The following is a 19,942-nucleotide window of genomic DNA, read 5'->3' as shown; positions in this document are numbered from 1 at the left end:
ACCTATAAACAATGGAATACTGCTCAGCCATAAAAAGAACAAAATAATGACATTTGCCTCAACATGGATGCAACTAGAGATTCTCATACTAAGTGGAGTAAATCAGAAAGAGAAAGATAAATACCATACAATACCACTTACATGTGGAATCTGAAATCTGGTACAAACGAACCTATCTACAAAACAAAAAGAGATTCACAGACATGGGGAACAGACTTGTGGTTGCCAAGGGGGTGGGGGAGGGAATGGGATGGACTGGGAGTTTGGGGTGAGTAGATGCAGACTATTACATTTAGGATGGATAAGCAATGAGGTCCTACTGCAGAGCTCAGAGAACTATATCCAGTCACTTGTGATAGAACATGATAGAAGAGAATACGAGATAGAAATAATATATGTACACATATGTGTGTGTATATGTATATATATTATCTTCTATCTCGTATTCTCTTCCAACATACACACACGTATACATTGGGTCACTTTGCTGTACGCCAGAAATTGACAGAACATTGCAAATCAACTCTAATCCTTCTAAAAAAAATTTAACTTTAAAGATTTTTTAAAAAAAGCCATCAACTTAACTATTCATTGTAACATTAGTCATGATGTCTTAACAACTTAACTAGGCTACACCAGTAAGTCTTGACATTGTAGCCTGACATCACTTTCTAAAATAAAAGTGTAAAAAGAGTGAAAAAAAAATAAAGCAGCAAAGAAAAAAAAAATCATAGTCATTTATGGGTTCAAAAGCTTTAGTCTCAACTTCAAAAATATCTTTCACGATTCCTCCCAGCTCTGAGATCTGCATTCGTATCCCCTCCATCCCGTCGCCTGGGGAGCACCTGCGGAAAGGGTTAAGAGGCAAAGCTGCTCCTGCTGCAGGCCTGCTGGCGGAGGAGGAGGCCGGTTGGTGGTGGGCTGCCCGGCCGGCCGGAAACCTCAGGATGGCCAGCCTCACACAGAGTAAACAGAGGCCGCTGTGGACCAAGAAGTTCCTCCACCAGCACACGCTCCCCGGAGGTTTTCATGCAAAGCTTTTTCCAAGAGATTCCAAGTCGAGGAATCAACAGAACTAACAGATCTCCTCGGGCCGTGCTGGACTTCAGGAGGAAGATCTGACAATATCACAAAGCAACTCAGCACCGTCCTCTGATATTTTTCACTAGAATTCTTTTCTCCTGATTCATGTTAATAAAGCTCCGCTGGGCCTCGGCGTCGTACGAAACTACTCGGTCACAGGCAGCCGGAGCCCAGGCCGGGAGAAGGCGCGGAGGCCTGTCCGGAGGAGGGAAGGCCGGGGCCAGGCCCGAGACCTGCCAGATCCCGGCAGGAAGGCCGCTCAGCAAAGCCACGGACGGCCTGCCAAAGAGCTCCCTGACAGAACACTCGACTGGCTGGGAGATAAGTCTGAACTACTCTGTGCTGTCACCCGCAGATGTCTTCCCTGCTCTCAGCATCACCAGGACCGGCATTCGGCTCCACAAGCCGCAACTCTCTCGTCTTTGAGGGCAGGGACTTCCACTACATTCCTAGCACTCGTCAGGCTGGGCTAAGTCTAGGTGTTATTATTACTCTATACCCTACGTCAAATGCAGCAAAACTATACAAGCCCATTTTCCCCTTCACACATACAGTATACTCTGAATTGATGGTGTGTGCCCTTGATTTGAGGGTTTTGAACACCACGTTCCAGATGCAGTAGCAGTTTGCTGTCCTGGGCCAGGTGAAGCGAGGAAATGAGGAATCTGATTTGTTTTGTTTTAAGAAGCGTGGGGGGGGGGGAGGGGGGGACCGACTCAAGGGCTGACCCTGGTGCTTTTGAACATTGAACGCTTCGAACCTGAATTGTTTCGTAACAAACTTAGAGCTCCTTTTCCTCCAAGAAGAGGCCCTTGGGAAGTATTTATTTAGTTAATGAATGTTAAGTAACTGTGTTCACAAAACAGAAAACAAACAAAACTTCTAGAAGATGCTCTTTGAGCTCCTCTGCTCGGCCAGGTCTGCATGGGCTCCACCAGCCACGAGCCTGAAGCAGTAAACTGGGAATTTAGGGAACAATGCGGCCACGAGCACGTCTCCGAAAAGAAAAACAACTCCCCTTGGCCCAACTCCAAAAGGCAATTGAGCCGGGGAAGGTCCAGGCTAATCTCTGAACGGCTTCTCTGCCAACTTTCTCATAGAGTCATTAGGTTTTTCAGCATGGGCTTTGCAAATAATCTAAAACAATTAATTAGTGCTTTTGAATTCACCCCGTACCACTAATGAAACATTGCCAGACAGCCTTTGATAACGTATTTCCAGAGCTAATTAAATGTGGCAAACCAGAGGACACAGACTCCCCAGCCACCGGAGAGGGCCAGGCTGAGACCTGCCTGGTGACAGTGACACCATCCTGGCCAAAGATCCTGGGGTGACAGAGGTGGAGGGCCGCTGGGGTCCTCAGACGCTGCTCTCAAATTACGTAAAATCCTCAGGCTCTGAAAGTTCAACTTATTCCTTCACCCTAAAGATACTGTTTTTCTTCGGAGTGGGAATTTTTAATTTGATACTTTAAAATTTTGGAGTGTCCTGATGGCCTAGCACTGCCATTGCTGTAGGGTTTGATCCCTGGCCCAGGAAAAACTTCCACATGCCATGGGGGCAGCCAAAAAAATAAAACAAAATAAGAGATAATAACACTTAAAAAAAAAAAAAAGAAAAAGGGAGTTCCCACTGTGGCAAAGTGGGTTAAGAATCCAACTGCAGCAGCTCAGGTTGCTGTGGAGGTGCATGTTCGATCCTTGGCCAGGCACAGTGGATTAAAGGATCTGGCATTACTGCAGCTGCAGGGCAAAGTTGCAGCTCTTATTCAATCCCTGGCCTGGGAATCTCCATAGGCCATGGGGGTGGGGCATTTTAGAAAAAGGAGGGCGGGAAGGTTCCTATTGTGGCCCAGAGGAAATGAACCTGGCTGGTATCCATGAAGATGCAAGTTCGATCCCTGGCCTCGCTCAGTGGGTTAAGGATCCAGCGTTGCTATGAGCTGTGGTGTGGGCCACAGATGTGGCTCGGATCTGGCATCCCTGTGGCTGTGGCGTAGGCTGGTAGCTACAGCTCCAATTCGACCCCTAGCCTGGGAACCTCCATATGCCGCAGGAGCGGCCCTAGAAAAGGCAAAAAGAAAAAAAGAAAAAAAAAAAAAAAAGATTCCCACTCCCATAGCCTCAATCATGTGGGACATCTATTTTTTTTTTTTTTTTTTTTAGCTATCTAATGCCAAACAGAATTCCAGACTGCTCCACATGCATGGTCAGCAAGACAAACACATCTTGGGGAGGCCGAGAAAAAAGCTGGCAGGGGGCAAGAAGTAATAAAAACGTTGGTGCATTCCTCTGGACTTTTCTGTTCCAGTTTCAAAAACACAACGGCCACCACCTGGGGCTGTGGCCAGTGCCAGGGCTGTGACTCTCCTCCTGACAGACATGAGATCTGCGAAGGCAAATCAGAAAACTTAGGAACTCCTCACTGGCAAGATACATAAACAGAAGTTATTTTAGAAGTCGACAATGTTTTAGGTAAAATCTTCTGCATCTTATCCCAATTTTTAATAAATATGATGTCAGGATGCTTAATAAATATCAATAACAACTCAGGAGAATTCTTTTCCCTGCTGAAAAATGTTAATTTTTTTCAAGTTCTAGCCTAGAATCTGAGGACAGGGATAAAACAGGAATCAGTGAGGAGGCTAAAGATAAAGACTTAGAACAGCTCCACAGAAACGAGGTATATGCCTCACTTAACAGTAACTTTTCTTTTTTTTGTCTTTTTGCCTTTTCTAGGGCCACTCCTGAGGCATTTGAAGGTTTCCAGGCTAGGGGTCCAATCGGAGCTGTAGCCACCAGCCTACATCACAGTCACAGCCACTCGGGATCTGAGCCGCGTCTGCAACCTACACCACAGTTCATGGCAACACCGGATCCTTAACCCACTGAGCAAGGCCAGGGATCTAACCTGCAACCTCATGGTTCCTAGTCAGATTCGTTAACCACTGCGCCATGACAGGAACTCCTAACAGTAACTTTTTTGAACACCTTGTCAACCTACCTCAACTCCCCCTTTTAACGAGTCAGCTGGTCCCTCTCTCAGCCACAGCTGCCTGTACCAGTGTCCCCACCATCAATGGATCAACACAAGTCTCCGAACTTGGTCTACTAAGTCACAAAGCAAGAAATGCAAAAAGGCAAAAGAAGCACATTATAAAGAACTGGGGGGAAATTCCTTTCTGTCTCTCTCTCTCTCTCTCTCTCTCTCTCTTTTTTTTTTTTTTTTTTTTTTTTTTTGGTCATGCCTGCATCTTGTGGAAGTTCCTGGGCCAGGGATCGAACCCACACCAGTGACAACGCTGGATCCTTAGCTCGATGTAACGTAAAGCAACTCCGGAAATTCCTTTTCGTAACAGCTATGATCCTTATGTCAAGGTGTGGCCCCAGCCAAAAGATGCACCTGGTTTTTGCAGGTGCACCATACCTACAGCTGGACAACTCAAGGTGTCTGTGGATCTCACTCCCTCAAAGCAATTCCTCCAGCACAGAGATCTCTCTGCCACACATGAGTTCACCGAGAGGTCTTTGAGGTACCTATTTCAAAGCCATGCTAAAATCAACCTCCTTTTGCAACAGTAAGACTTTTCTAGAAGGTGTGTGCAGGTTCTGTGATACAGTTTGTGCATTGAGAAAACAGACAATCTATGCTGCAAAGAGGGTTCTCAGGTCAGCAGCATCAACACCATATGGGCCTGTTAGAAAAAAAGTATGCAGTCTGTTGCCCATCAAGACCGACTAAAACAGAATCTGCATGGTAAGAAGCTCCCCAGGTGGTTCGTATGCACGTACCTGGTTTTTGCAGGTGCACCACACCTGCAGCCTGCCACCTCAGTTCTGTTTAGAACTTCCAACTGCAAAAGCAAGATGGCTATTCCACTTTCAAGCAAAAAGCAATATGAATGTCCATATTATGAAACATATTTTAAAGTCATTATTGGCTTTACAGAAAAAAAGTTTGCTGTAAGTATCCAGCTCCTTGCTACACTTAATATGGAATTTAACTCATAAAAATGAGCTTACCAACAGCATATTTATTATATAAAGCTGGATGCAACCGCATTTCTCTGAAACGCTAGTTTTGCTATGAGAAGCAATTTTGCAAAAGGTGGTTAAGACCCTCGGATTCCATCATCCTAAAAAACAGACCCCCTGGGGATTGAAAAGGATGCAACTTGGAAATCGGGATGGTAGATAAGTCAGGACGAGAGAATCCAGGGCTTCACAACAGCGCTTTCTCAAGGACAGGCACACTCCTTGAGATTTCTTTGGACGGTCTGGGGTGTGGGGGGCACTTGCTGTTACTTGGAAGTAACTATCCTTACTACGAGGTTGCAGCGTGGTATTCCACTGATAGGAGGTGTAAGTCTTTATTCTCTTTTCTCCCCAAAAAGGAACAGATTGAAAGAAAACCACAAAATCATCTTCGTTTCAAAAGCATTTTACTTCCAAGGGTCTTTCCCTCCAAGTCAGATCCTAGAGTCACCATCAGCTCGTGGCTCAGTTGCTGTAACAGTGTCCCCACACGCACCCTCGCCCGGCAGGGTATTCTCAGCACTGCGGCCAGAGTGATCTGGTTAAACTACCCTTCAGATCCTATCGTTCTGCTACTCAAATCCTCCAACGCCTCTTTCTCACTCGGAGCAAAGACTTGACAGTGGCGCACAAGGCTGTGTGCAGCTCCACCCCTGCCCTCAGGTAACCTTCCAACTCTCCACCCAACAGCCACCTGCCTTGGAAGGATGGCTTGACCCCTGAGACATGCGGCCACCTCAGGACCTTTGCACATGTTCTCCTTCCCCCTGGAGTGCTCAGTGTGCCCGGTTATCCACTTAGCTCACCTCCCTCAACTGGTCACTCAAAGGTCATCTTCCCAGTGTGAGGCCCTCCCTCATCACCTTACTTCTTTTTTAATGCCCGCCGGGGTGGCATATGGAACTTTCCGAGCCAGGGACTGAATCCAAGCCACAGCTGCGGCAACCCCAGATCCTTTAACCCACTTTGCAGCGCTGGGGAGGAACCTGTGCCTCCGCAGTGACCAGAGCCACTGCAGTTGGATTCTTTTTTTTTTTTTTTTTTCAATGGTGGCACCTGCAGCATTCAGAAGTCCCCAGGCTAGGGAATGAATCAGAGCTACAGCTGCTGGCCCACACCACAGCCATAGCAACGCAGGATCCAAGACACGCCTGCAACCTACACCACGGCTTGTGGCAATGCCAGATCCTTAACCCAAAGAGAGAGGCCAGGGATCAAACCTGCATCCTCAAGGGTACTAGCTGGGTTCATAACCCACCGATCCACAACGGGAACTCCCTAATCACCTTATTTTAAATTGTACTTGCCTATTAAAAATTTCTATAGCCCCTTTGCTTTTCCTCCACTGAACCTGCTAAAATACCTGTAATTTTTTGGTTTGTTTCTGGTCTCTCTCTCTCTTCACTAGAATGTAAGCTTCGGGTGCACGAGGATTTCTGACTGTTTTGTTCACTGCTGTATCTCCAATACCTGGAACAGCATCTGGAACGCTCAGCAGATGCTTGCTGAATAAATCAATGAACACGTTGGGAAACTTAACCACGTAGAAGGTAGAAATAACTCGCTGTGCATCATCGGAGTCCCCCTTCCTGTGCCTCGGAAGCTGGCCAAGGACCTGAGACCTGGTAGCCCTCAAAGTTTGTTCACCAGGAGTTCCCACTGGGGCTTGATGGGTTAAGAACCCAAACGGTATCCTTGAAGATGTGGCTTGGATCCCTGGCCTCACTCACTGAGTTCAGGATCTGGTGTGGCCGTGGCTGTGGCGTAGACCGGCAGCTGCAGCTCCAATTCGACCCCTAGCCTGGGACCTTCCATATGCGGCAGGTGCAGCCCTAAAAAGGAACAAAAGATGCTCATTCACCAGAAGACCAGCTCCCATCTAAACACGGCAGGATTGGAGTTCCCGTCGTGGCGCAGTGGTTAACGAATCTGACTAGGAACCATGAGGCTGCGGGTTCGGTCCCTGCCCTTGCTCAGTGGGTTAAGATCCGGCGTTGCCGTGAGCTGTGGTGTAGGTTGCAGATGTGGCTCGGATCCCTAATTGCTGTGGCTCTGGCGTAGGCTGGTGGCTGCAGCTCCGATTCAACCCCTAGCCTGGGAATCTCCATATACCGCGGGAGCGGCCCAAGAAATAGCAACAGTAACAACGACAAAAAGACAAAAGACAAAAAAATAAATAAATAAATAGACACGGCAGGATTGAAAAGGTGAAAGAAAAGGTGAAACGGTAAGTGGTTCTTCCCTCTAACTCAAAAGAAAGGGCACGAGGGAACCACAGGGGCATTTTGTTTCACGATGCAGCCACCGCCCGCTGGAGCCAGCGGCACAGACGGTCCTGCCAGCCTGGGCCGTCGCAGGAAAGCACTGCAGCTTGGTGGCACCGTGACGGAAACAACAGGACAGGGACGGCCTCCAGCAAGAGTGCTCTGCTCTCTCCTGAGGCCTCTGCTCCCCAGCAGCCTTTGGATGGGGCGGGAGGGGAGGAAGGGGGGGCGTTACTCTTGATGGAGCGTCTGGCATCCGGACCAGGACTGTTACTGGGCACGTGAGCGCAGAGGGAGGCAACGCCAGGAACTCAGAGCAGCCGTGCTGGGACTTCTCCTTTTGCCAGAACTGCCACTTACCACGACCCTGCTCCCTTCACTGCCAACAGAGAGAATAACTTTTTTTTTAATCAATATTTTCCTCTGAAGGCAGTGAGATTGTCCACATTCCACTCTAGTTCTTTATGTTATTTTATTTTGTAAGACTTCCACGTGTTGGCAGGACAGGGCAGGAGAAGAGCCGGGCCTCTGGCCCCAGAGCACCTGCAGGCTAGCTAGTCCTTGGAAGGAATATTTTGAGAGCGAGTGTGTTTTTCAGCCTCTAGAATTCCGCCTGATTTATAGTGTCCTCTCAGAGAACAAAAATATGATTATATCAGACTTCAGGGTCAATCTTTTCAGGCCACTCTGGCAGAGAACATTTTAAAGAAAATGAACATCAGCAGTTCTCGTGGAGGCAGGTGGAGGCCGGGCCAGGAGAGTTGTCCCCACACCCCCCACCTGCAGGGCCAGTCCTGAGGGACGCTCCCTGTTCCCAGCACACTTCCAAAACCCGCCCTCAGAGCTCGGAGCTCTCGCAGGGACTCAAGGGGGCCGCAGAGGAGGAGGGCTCAGTTATCAAAGCAAACAAGCCGAGACTCGGACGTGTGAGAGGACTCGCCTTGAGCAATCGCAGCCCCACGGCCACAGACAGAGCTCTGCCCTGATGGAAAAGTCGATCGGCCTGTACAAAACGCACCATCACTGGTGTCCTAAAATAACCCCAATAAATCAAGAATCCAGACAGCTGGGCGGCTATTCCACAGTCTAGGAAAAGGACGCCAAGGAGAGAAAAACCTGAGTTCTGCGCAGGGCAAGGTCATCTTCGAGAAATGAACTCATCTCTTCCTGGACTACAGTGAACTGTCCCAACTGTGTCTGTCTGTCTGTCTGTCTGTCTGTCTGTCTTGGTATGTGTCTGTGTGTCTGTGCATCTGTGTTGTTTCTGCGTAAAAACCTAAGGAAAGGGAGCCAGGGACCTCACGACGCCTGGCCGTGCGGGGTCTCCCCCAAGGGACCACTACCTAAAATGCAGGCCACTCTACTCGCTCTGGGTCTTTGAACTACCGTTCTCTGCTCTTAAAAATAAATAGAAGGTTGGCACCCAGGGAGAGCTGGCATCACAACTGACAGTATCTTTTCCCTGTGTATCCAAAAGTGGAATTAAACACAGAAGCGGCTGTAATAACCACCTAAAAACAGATCTGATCATCACAGACCGAATCAACTAGCTGTGTCCCGGGACTCAGGGGCTCGCTTGCGAAGATCGCTGTGAATTTGCTTCGACCCTTCACGTCTCTCGCCCTTGACCCTGACATCCCCAGGGGGCGGTCCCGCCAGCACCCTCCCCGCCTTCCTGCCATTCCGAGTTACAGCCTCTGGGTCCTCTGCTGGCAGAGAGGGCGACGCTGTGGCAGGACCACCCTGTGGTCCTCAGGCCTTTGATCTCAAGGCCAAGAGCAAGAGCACCGTTCCCTCCGGGGCAGCCCTGCAGAAAGCACGTGAACTCTGGCTCTGCCGCCACTTGTCCTTTGACTATCACCACATAAAGGGCCACTTTAACTTCTCAAAGGTGACCTTTTTCTTCTCTAAGCCTTAGTTTCCTCATCTGTAAAATCAGTATCAAGATAACAGTAATAATGGCAGGAGTGGTGGCGGTCGTAATAATTACAGAAACGGTGTTAATGACAAATGCCTACTTCAGCGGGTTTCTGTTAGGATGAAATAAACTGAGTCGTGCAAAGTACCAGCAGAGGGCCAGGCTGGCACTGTTCTGAGAGGTGGGGTGGCAGGGGGCAGGGGGCACTGCAGGAGAAAGCCCCTATGGCCTGTCGGTGCAGCTGGTCTGCAGAAGCATGTTGAGTTCAAGTTCAAGAGGTGGACTAGCATTCTAATTGCTTACCTTCTCTAAAGCCACAACACTCTCACTCCACAAATGAAAAACACAAGCCCGTCGACCCGGGAAATGCCAGTAGAAGCCAATGAACACGAGGCATGAAAGCATTTTGAAAACAATATAAAACTACAATGACTTTATCATTCGTTTAGCCTCCTCACATGGCTGCGAGCTCGTCCCGTCCCAAAGCCAGAATGAACCAGCGAGTATCTCTGGACCCAAAGGGTTCAGATCTTCTGAAGCAGGAAAATAGCTCCAAGTAAAAACATCTCTATCTTCCTGTGGACTCTACCTGGAATGCCAGGTACATTCAATAAAGAGGAAAAGATATGCGTTTCCTCAACAGACGTGTGTGTGCGGGCCATGGGCCACCCTCCAAAAGGATGCCCCTAGGCACCTGGGCACCGCGTGGCACCCACGGAAAGAAAAGCCCCCCCTTCACCCCCCGGCTGACACAGGCGCCAGCAGCACCCTTTGACTTGACACAAGGGGCCAGTGGAGCCCAGACAGGTCCCTCGCTTTCTCTAAACCGATGTCCCCGAATTCTCCAGGTGTGCCTCTTTTTCTCGTTGCAGGGCTCCTAGGAACATGGCCCTCAGCAACGCTAGCAAAAGCCTCAGAGGCAACACTTGAGGTTTTTAAAAGATGTGTAGCAGAACAGTTTTTAAAGTGCAAACTTCATGAGGCTGAAGCCCATCGGAGCAAGCATGTACTTCTTAAACTTCCCACTTTGTGTTAGGCAGGTGACAGGACCCAAGACACGGCCGCAAACACCAACGGTAATTTCTCAGCAGGAGGCGCTCCGGTCCTTGCCCAACTCTTGTTCACCAAGAGCGTGGCCCTCCCTCCCTGTGATGCTGGGTGACACCCCCCAAACGAGGAGGGAAGGGAGAGTGTGAGTTTTGCCAAAGCCACCACCAGCCCTGGGACGCACCCGGCTGTGCCCCCCCACCCCACCCCGAGCCACAGCCCAGAAGAAAGGCCTTCACTGAAGGCCACACGCAGGCTGCTCCTCCTCCTCTAACCCGGGCTGGTTTTACGCGCTGTGCTGTGCTGTGCTCGTCTTCTCTCGGGCCACACAGCCAAGCGAGGCCTTCAGCCCGTCTGCTGCCGAGAACCGCACGGCGGAGCTTCAGAGCAGCATCAGGGAAATAAGCATGCAATAAACAAGGCCCATGTTTGGGGGTCCATCCACTCTGACGACTTACACACGTCCCTTCTGAGGCTGGGGGGGGGGCGGTAATCTGCTTCCAGGGCATCCCACTGGCGGCTACTCATCTGCCCTCGTATCCATCAGCAAGCACGATCGTTCGTTCCGCACGGAGGGCCCGCCCCACGGAGGCTCCAGCAGAGTGACTGACAGGCTGGATTCTAGAGCCACGCTGCCTGGGTTCCAGTCCCAGCTCTGCCCCTTATGCGTTACGGAGTTTCAGTTTCCCTGCATGTAAAATGCAGATGGTGATCATAATACAAAGACCACCTCGCAGGGTTGCCTTAGAAAGACACAATCCATCAGCGGGCAGAGGGCAAGAGCAAGGTGACTGGCAGCCTATGTGCCAGGCAGGCTGCCTCTGCAGCCGAGGAGGAGGCTCACTTTCTAAATCAAACAGTGCATGCCTGTGGCTACAAGGGGGTGGGAAAAGAGCGAATCCACATCTCAGCATGAAACCCACAGCCTCGTCCTGCCCTTTAAGATCCTCCGCGAACACACGCCCCGACATTCCCAGCCGGTTCTCCGCGCCATCCGTTTCTTGAAGACAACATCAAGCAGTTACGTGCCAAATCCTATTTTCCCATCAGCTCACCCCAGGGCCTTCCCCTTCCGAGGTCCTGCCCGGTCTTCCAAACCAAGCTCAATACCACAAAGGCCGCCCCTGCTCCTCACCCCCCACCCCCGACCCCCTGAGGGCTTCCGGCGTCGACACAGCACCTACATGCCTTGATTGTTTTGCTATATGGTGGCATTTCATAGGCCGAACTAAAGTACAAGCAGCACAAAAGAAGGATGAATCTTCTATTTCGTTGCATGTCCCTAAGTGACTAGTACTGGGCTGTGCACTTAGCAGGACTCAGTGAACGCCTGATGCTGCTGAAGGACATGGGTGGCACCAACAAAGCCGTCATCATTCTTCACAGCAACCACCTCTCTGAGCAATCCTCCCTCCTACTGCAGCGACTAAAGGCTCGACCTGTAGACCCAGGCTAGGTAGGTTGATGGTTGAATCTGCCACGTCGTAGCTGCAGGACCTTGAGGAAATTGCTTAACCTGTCTGCCCCTCAGTTTCCTCATCTACAACAGGAAGATAAACAAAGAACCTACACTTCTTAAGGGAGTGATGGGATAATACCTTTAAAGTATTTGAGGAGTTCCCATTGTGGCCCAGCAGGTTAAGGACCCGACATAGGGCCCATGAGGATGTGGGTTCAATCCCTGGCCTCACTCAGTGGGTTAAGGATCGGGTGTTGCTTCAAGCTGCAGCATCGGTCCCAGACGTGGCTCAGATCCGGTGTTGTTGTGGCTGTGGTGGAGGCCGGCGAATGTAGCTCTAATTTGACCCCTAGCCTGGGAACGTCCATGTGCTGCAGGTACAATTGTAAAAAGAAAAAGAAAAAAAAAAGAAAAGGAAAAGCACTTTGAACACGGCCTGGCACATAGTAATTAAACTGTTCATTATTATACTAGCTTTCTGAAGTTCAACTCATCCCAAATGCCCTACAATAGCATTTTGTAAAGTATGCTGAGTTGACACAGAAAATTCCTGGATGCCAGTACATACAAAACACTTCTCCCTTCTTCTGCACTCACTCGGCCCATGACGTTGTTCAAAAAAGCTCCTCGACATCTGTCCCGCTCATCAGTTGCCGCCGGTTGTTATAATCTGTTCATTCTCCTGTACCTTCGACCTTACTGTACAGCCCAGCAAAGCTTTGAGGGTACGCACAACTCAAAAAATACATACCTTTTACCCCTGGCTTGAAAGAGGAAGGGAAGCCATAAGCAAAACAGGTTCACTGTCAAATACATCAAGGCGACAGACAGAGTCTCCAGACTCACCACGTGCCCATGAAGTACCTTCTTCAGTTACATTTCTCATCAACGAAAGATGAAAATTCTGCCTCGAACCCATCAGGTACCATTATACATCTTTTATCATCCAAACAGCCCATTTTCCATCAAGCCATAGCCCACCCGCCCTCTCCCCCCCCACCCCCGTTTCTCTCTCTCTCTCGCTCTCTCAGTCTCTCTCTCTGCTATTACTTTTCAATGAGATTTTAATTAAGATTGGTTTCAATGCACAGGCTAAAAGGCAAATAACTTTTCAATCATGAGACAAAATGAAACTGCTGACGACAGAGAAAACGGGCAGTTCAAATTCACACACTGGCATTCAAAAAAAAAAAAAAAAAGTAGCAACTTTCTCTCAAGATATTTGCAAGCAGGGGGACGTTCTGCTTTCCAGTCTCATAAACTCATTTCTGCAAACTGGCTTTCACTTGGTCTGTGGCTACCAAGGACTCCTGGTCTGAGTGGACAAGAGACTCAACGGTGGTCTGGCATCTTCAGCATCTCCCAGGAGGCGAAGTGTCTGTACAGATGGGGAGCCCAGCCCCTCCGTGCCCCAGCCCCGTGACGCCAGACAGGTCACCGGCTCTCTACACACCTCATTTCATCATCTGTAAAATGGGGAACACAACCTCACCCCCCTCAGCGTTGTGACTAAGTGAGCTCCTGAAATAAGGACATCCTTGCTCCCACAGTCATGGCCATGGTCCACTCGTGTTTAGCTCAGGTACCCGGTACCTGCTAGAGTGCACATTCAATACGTGGCGCTTATTGGGATCACTCTCGTGTCACCTGCAGGTGCAATTCTACAGCCGAAACAAGGAGGCTGATCATTTTTTAAGTCAATGTGTTTCTTCCTGAGGCCAGCCCGTTTCCAGAACTGGCCCAACAAATTAGTTCTATGTAGCTCATGCGAGAAGAGACACAAAGCAAATTAGAACAAAATAGAGCAAATTAAATTTCCAGATTTGTGAAGTAAGCTTGGCTGCCAACACTAAGACAGATGTTGGGGTGGGGGGATCTGAGACTCTTACTTAAGCAATGATGTTTCAACCAAATCACCTGCTTCTTCTCATCTCCCGCCTCATGCTCTGATGGCCTCTAGGAAGCACAATGCATTTCCCATTGGGTTTTTGTTTTTGTTTTTGTTTTTTCTTTTTACAGCCACCTTCCTGCCATATGGAAGTTCCTAGGCTAGGAGAAGAATTGGAGCTGCAGTTGGGGGCTACACCACAGCCACCGCAACACTGGATCCAAGCTGCATTTGCCATCTACACCGAAGCTTACAGCAATGCTGGCCCAGTGGATTACCCACCGGGCCAGGCCAGGGATCGAACCCGCATCCTCACAGAGACAATGTCAGGTCCTGAATCCACTGAGCCACAACAGGAACTCCGCATTTCTGTACATTTTTAAAAGTTACATATTAAAATACCTGAAATGGGCAAAATGATGGATCTCCCAAGCAGCCTATGCGAGGACCACTCCCTGTATGTAAAACATCTATTTACTTTGTAATAAAGAACAAAAAAGCATTTTCGAAATTCTTACTCAGGATAAGAAAGTAAATGTAACCTATGCATGAGAATGTCTAGCAGCAGCCTAGTAAAATATAACAGAGGCAAATATATCTATAGCAGTCCAATAATTTTATTGCCTTGAAGAATATAAATACTCGAGTTTTGCATAAACATTACATAGCCTAGATTTTTCTAGACTGCAAAGATCAAAGAAAACTATATCCAGAAGAATATAATGAACAAGCAATCTATATGATGCAACTTACCTGCTGTTGCTAAACAGGAACTTATCAGGGCAAACAGGGCAACCACACAATGAAGAGTCATTTTTATTTCTCCAAAAGGGTGTCCCATTCAGCCACCTCAGCCTGTAGTTCTTCAGATCGTAGACAATCTTTGCAAATCAGAAATGGCCTTTAAGTCCTTCTTTCCAATTTTCAAGTTGCCTGTAAAAATAAACATTTTAAGAAGAAAACTTAATGCAGGAATTTCTTTTCATAAATACACATTAAAGTGAAATGAATTTCTAAAAAGTGTTGGATAAAATGAAAAGATGCCCATAGGAGTTTCCATCATGGTGCAGCGGAAATGAATCCGACTAGGAACCATGAGGTGGCGGGTTTGATCCCTGGCCTTGCTCAGTGGGTTAAGGATCCAGCGTTGCCTGGGCTGTGATGTAGGTTGCAGACAGGCTCGGATCCTGCATTGCTGTGGCTGTGGCAAAGGCCAGCAGCTGCAGCTCCCATTTGACCCCAGCCTGAGAACTTCCATGTGCTGAGGGTGCAGCCCCCCAAAAATAACTTAACATAAAATAAAATAAAATAAAATATGCCTAGGCAGCAACTCAAACAAACTGAGGGCTGGGGTGGGAGTTGGGGGTGGAGATGGTAGTTACCTAATTAAGTTTTTTTTTGTTTTTTTTTTTTTTTTTTTGCTTTTTAGGGCCACATTTGCTGCATATGGAGGTTCCAAGCTAGGGGTCTAATCAGAGCTACAACTGCCAGGCTACACCACAGCCACAGCAACGTGGGATCTGAGCCTGCATCTGCAACCTACACCACAGCTCACAGCAATGCCGGATCCTTAACCCACTGAGCGAGGCCAGGGATCGAACCCAAAACCTCATGGTTCCTAGTCGGATTTGTTAACCACTACGCCACAACAGGAATTCCTCTTTTTTTTTTTTTTTTTTCGGTAGTTACCTAATAAAAATTTGTATAGCAAATACTTTTGCAGACACATACTGGTTTCAATATTTTAATTCTTTGCTTTTACATAACATTTTCAAGAATACAGAAGAAAACCAAGGTACACTGATGACACAGCATCACCAGTTACACTGGAGCACTAGTATTCAATGATATTTGATACACAAGCTCCCTGGTGCCAGGAAGAAAACAGAAACACCTCTGATTAGAAGCTCAACCCAATGTTACAGTAACAGATTTATCACAAGGATCAAGTTAAAAATCAAGTTAGAATCAATATGAAAAAATAAAGAACCACTAAACACCAAGATTTTTATTTCAACTGTTTGCCAACATTTTAACAGGCGAAAGTGTTGTCTCTCCCTGTCTCTCGACCCCATCTGAGACTCCATCTGGTTACTTGACTCGAGAACCTAGCAGGTCTTTTCTAAGCTTCTCCTGTCCAGAGGCTTGAATGATGAGCTGCGTGATGGTTTGCTTACCTTGAATATCCGTCCTATGGCCCTAAAGATCAGACACTCCAAAGGATATTTTCCAGCCTTATTTCCCTGAGCCTGACACAACCCACAGAAGCTGTTCACGTCAACAAACATTTATTGAGCACCTACTATGTTCCCGGCATCAAGGAAGAACATGGCTCCTCTTATCCAGAGGAAAAGCTATCCAACAACCAGATAAAAGTATAAAGACGCTGCCTGATCTAAGCCCCAGGCATCATGGAGCGTCTAGGGCCCCCTCAAATCACTGGAGATGGCAGGCCTGTTGCCCTCACCCAGGAAAGAGCATCCCCAGAGCCACCTTCAGATATAAAGCCAGTTTGGGCACTTGTAACCTCAGTACAAAAGCATAAAAGCAATGGCAAAGTGAGTTTCTCATTAAATGGTCCTAGTTCACTGCATCAAGTGTTAAAAGAAAGATACTGTAAACGGCTCCCTGGAGCTGCAAATACTAATGGCCTCCGAGCGGAAGAGACACAGGGGGGTTTGGGGACCAGCTGCAGGAGGGGTGGGAACCTTTCCACTGAACTCCCATTTGGGTTTTTTTAAGTGTTACCTACCCAGAAATCATAATAAAGTTCTAATTGCCAAAACTAAAGTTTAAATATGCTTTGAAAGGAAACTGTTACACATGCAGGAGGCACCGTGGTTCATTCCTGGTATATGGTAGTGATTAAAAGCCTAGTATGGGTGAAATATGGATTATGACAGCAGTCAAAAGCCTGCCCAGGAGTTCCCATCATGGCAAAGAGGAAACGAACCCGACTAGGAACCATGGTGACGTGGGTTCAATCCCTGGCCTTGCTCAGTGGGTTAAGGATCCGGCGTTGCCTTGAGCTGTGGTGTAGGCCGGCGGCTACAGCTCCAATGAGACCCCTAGCCTGGGAACCTCCAGGTGTCGGGGTGAGACCCTAAAAAGACAAAGACAAAAAAAAGCCTGTCTAGTTTGAACCCACTTGCCACCTACCAAATGGGTGATCCTGAGCAGATTATTCTTTACACATGAACCTAGCCATGGGCTAGTGTGAGAATTAAATGAGTGAATAGATATACATTATCTAGAATAGCGGCTCACACAGGAGAAGCAGTGAATAAATATTAGCTATCAGTATCACTACTTGCCCATGCCTTTCGAAGTATGTTTATACCCATAAAGTGGAGAATGAGAGTGTGGTTATTTCTGTAATTCTGAGCTTTCATCTTTTGTTGACTGCAAAATAAACATTGCAACAGACACAAAAAGGAGATCAGAAGTGGACTAGCTAAAAGAACAAAATCTCCAGGTTGAGGCACCATTCACTGCTGACACAATGGTCTCATGTCAAAAACAGACTGAAGGGCAGAGATGATTTTGGACACCATGAAACTGACCTCCGCCATCCCCGGAAATCCGAGACTTCTGCCACCAAAATCCTCCACCCTCTCAGCTGTAACAGAAGTCACCTCTGCTAACGTAAAAGTCAGTGACAGCCAAGGTGATGTGTCCCCGTTTTCTCCCTTCAGAAAATTAGATTTCCTGAATGGATTGATAAGGAAAACTCTCTCTAAAAGAATATGCTATTTCAGCAAATACTAAGAGCAATTTGTACAAAGCAAAACCCTGGAAGGAGGTCTCAGAAAAGGATGGCTTTCCAGAGGATTTGTATCGTGCCCACAGACTGTATAATTAGCACAAGGCACGTGGGCATATGTAATAGGCTTGTATCACCCACCCCCTGCCCGCAGCCACAGAGGGTCGTGGGGCTGCTGCGCAGGTTAATCCGGGGCTTAAACCACGTCAGAATGAACCCATGGCAAAGAAAGGCAGATGGTTCTGTTAAAAATATAGACAGCAAATTGCTGACAAGAATATTGGGCAATTATTAAAATGCAGCAATTACAGATATAATAGAGCCAAGCTAAACAGCTGGATGCCCGAAGGCAAACCACAGCAAGTTTACACCAGATCTTAAAACATCTCGGAGGAGGAAGTCCGCGACAAGTTGAAACTTACACACGGCCGCTTCTCACAAAGCTTTTCTTCTTTTAGCTGCAAAGTCCCTCCAGAATGTAACTCGTTCAAAAGGAAAATAAACTGCAGAAAGTTTTTGTCTAATCTTCCCAACGTGGTGACAGGATCCTAAGGCAGAGGAGGATGAAAAGGGAAGCAAGCCGTTCCCCTCAGTGGAGCTCCAGTTTTGGCCGAGATTCACACACATCAGCGCCTTAACACACGGCTTAGGAATCGGTTCCCCAACTAGAAGAACCCGGCGGGATCAAAGGCTTCGGAAAAGTCGCAGATCCGGAATAAAACTACAGAAATACAAACGCTTCTTCTCTGAAATCATATCACACCCAATTTGCAAAGACCAGGGACTCCCACCCTGGTTTTCTGACCTCACTGTGTCTCTTTGGACTTGCAGAACTAGATGCTTCCTTTAGAAATGTAAACAGATACTCTACAGTTTTGAAACAACAATCTGGGGTCTACTGTTTAATAATCATTTTGCCCACATTTCTTTTTTTTTCCTTTTTTTTGGGGGGGCACACCCATAGCAAGTAAAAGTTCCCAGGCCAGGCATCCACCTGGCATCAGCAGCAACCAGAGCCGCAGCAGCAACAATGCCAGGTCCTTAACCCCACTGTGCCACAAGGGAACTCCCTGCCCACATTTCAAAGGAACTTATTCCATACCCGTCATGGTATATAGTTATTTCTTTGGATTGATGTATTATAAGGAGGTTTCCTGTTTATTTTACTGTTTGGTTACTGCATATGTTGGAATTTGAGAAAGTGAACTCCATTTTATGTGTTATAACAACAGACTCTGAATTCTAAAACCTGATAATTACAGAAGAAAGGCTGTGAAAAAAAGGAAAAAACAACAAAGTAACATAGTCCAACCAAAGGGTACCAGAATTTTAGCATTCACAAATGAACAGAAAAATAATTCTGAGAGCTTAATGGATTGGAAAAGAAAGGAATGTGATGCTAATTCTTCTAATTTCCCCTGTGTCTATTTTAAGGCCATTAAACTAAGCGGGCTGCCCCACAGTCTCTCGTGATCCAACAGAGTTCACAGAGAAAGACCAGGATTCGCTGAAAACCCCCACCCAAACGTGCCCTGAAAACCACCATGGATTAAACCAATGTTCAAAAGGAACTGGTTGGGAACCGTGCTCCCTGGAAGGACCAGAATGTTTCCTTCTTTTTTTTTTTTTCCTTTTTAGGGCCGCACCTTCAGCCTATGGAGGTTCCCGGGCTAGGAGTCAAATTGGAGCTACAGCCACCAGCCTACACCACAGCCACAGCCACACAGGATTGGAGCCGCATCTGGGACCTGCACCACAGCTCACTGACACCAGATGCTTTAACCCACGGAGCGAGGCCAGGGATCAAACTATGTTAGGTTCTTAACCTGCTGAGCCACAAAGAGAACTCCAGACCCATGATGTTTCTTTTTTTTTTTTTTTTTTTTTTTTTTTTTGTCTTTTCTAGGGTCACACCCGTGGCACATGGAGGTTCCCAGGCTAGGGGTCTAATCGGAGCTGTAGCCGCCAGCCTACGCCAGAGCCACAGCAATGCAGGATCCGAGCCACGTCTGCGACCTACACCACAGCTCACAGCAACAACAGATCCTTAATCCACTGAGCAAGGCCAGGGATCAAACCCGCCACCACATGGTTCCCCGTCGGATTCGTTAACCACTGAGCCACGATGGGAACGCCCATGATGTTTCTTTAAAAAGCACATCTTACTCTATCTTAGAAGGAAAATGTAGAGAAAGGGTGTCTTGGCAGCAGGCGAAAGCCAGCAAGAAAAACCACTGACTTCCTCTTAGTTGGCGAACACACTGGTAAAATACATGAGATTATTCAAAATCAGAATCACAATTACGATTACAATTAACTTGCAGCCAATGAAAAGAATCGGCATGCTAAAGGTAACATGAGCATCTTTTGGAGTTCCCTGGTGGCCTCGTGGGTAAATTATCTGGCCTTGTCACTGTGGTGGCTCAGGTCGCTGCTCTGGTACAGGCTCCCTCCCTGGCCTGGGGGACTTCCTCGTGCCACAGGCA

At 47.7% G+C, this 19,942-nt stretch overlaps 1 protein-coding gene across 5 annotated transcripts in view; it reads right to left on the bottom strand.

The window, feature by feature from the left end:
* Nucleotides 1-19,942, bottom strand: part of TGFBR3 (transforming growth factor beta receptor 3) — a 210,501-nt gene that overhangs the window by 159,601 nt on the left and 30,958 nt on the right. For all 5 annotated transcript variants that reach the window (XM_021088720.2, XM_085020912.1, NM_001444391.1 and 2 more), the window contains 1 exon segment: nt 14,447-14,626. In XM_021088720.2, the coding sequence (XP_020944379.2) occupies nt 14,447-14,534 (88 nt within the window). In that variant the 5' untranslated portion in view covers nt 14,535-14,626.

Source organism: Sus scrofa, chromosome 4 (genome assembly GCF_054392235.1).
Source record: "Sus scrofa isolate SSC_HxYL_T2T_F1_AM1 chromosome 4, Sscrofa_HxYL_maternal_Yorkshire_Landrace_v2.0, whole genome shotgun sequence".
In the NCBI taxonomy this organism is placed as follows: domain Eukaryota; kingdom Metazoa; phylum Chordata; class Mammalia; order Artiodactyla; family Suidae; genus Sus; species Sus scrofa.
This window is presented reverse-complemented; position numbering and strand designations above follow the sequence as displayed.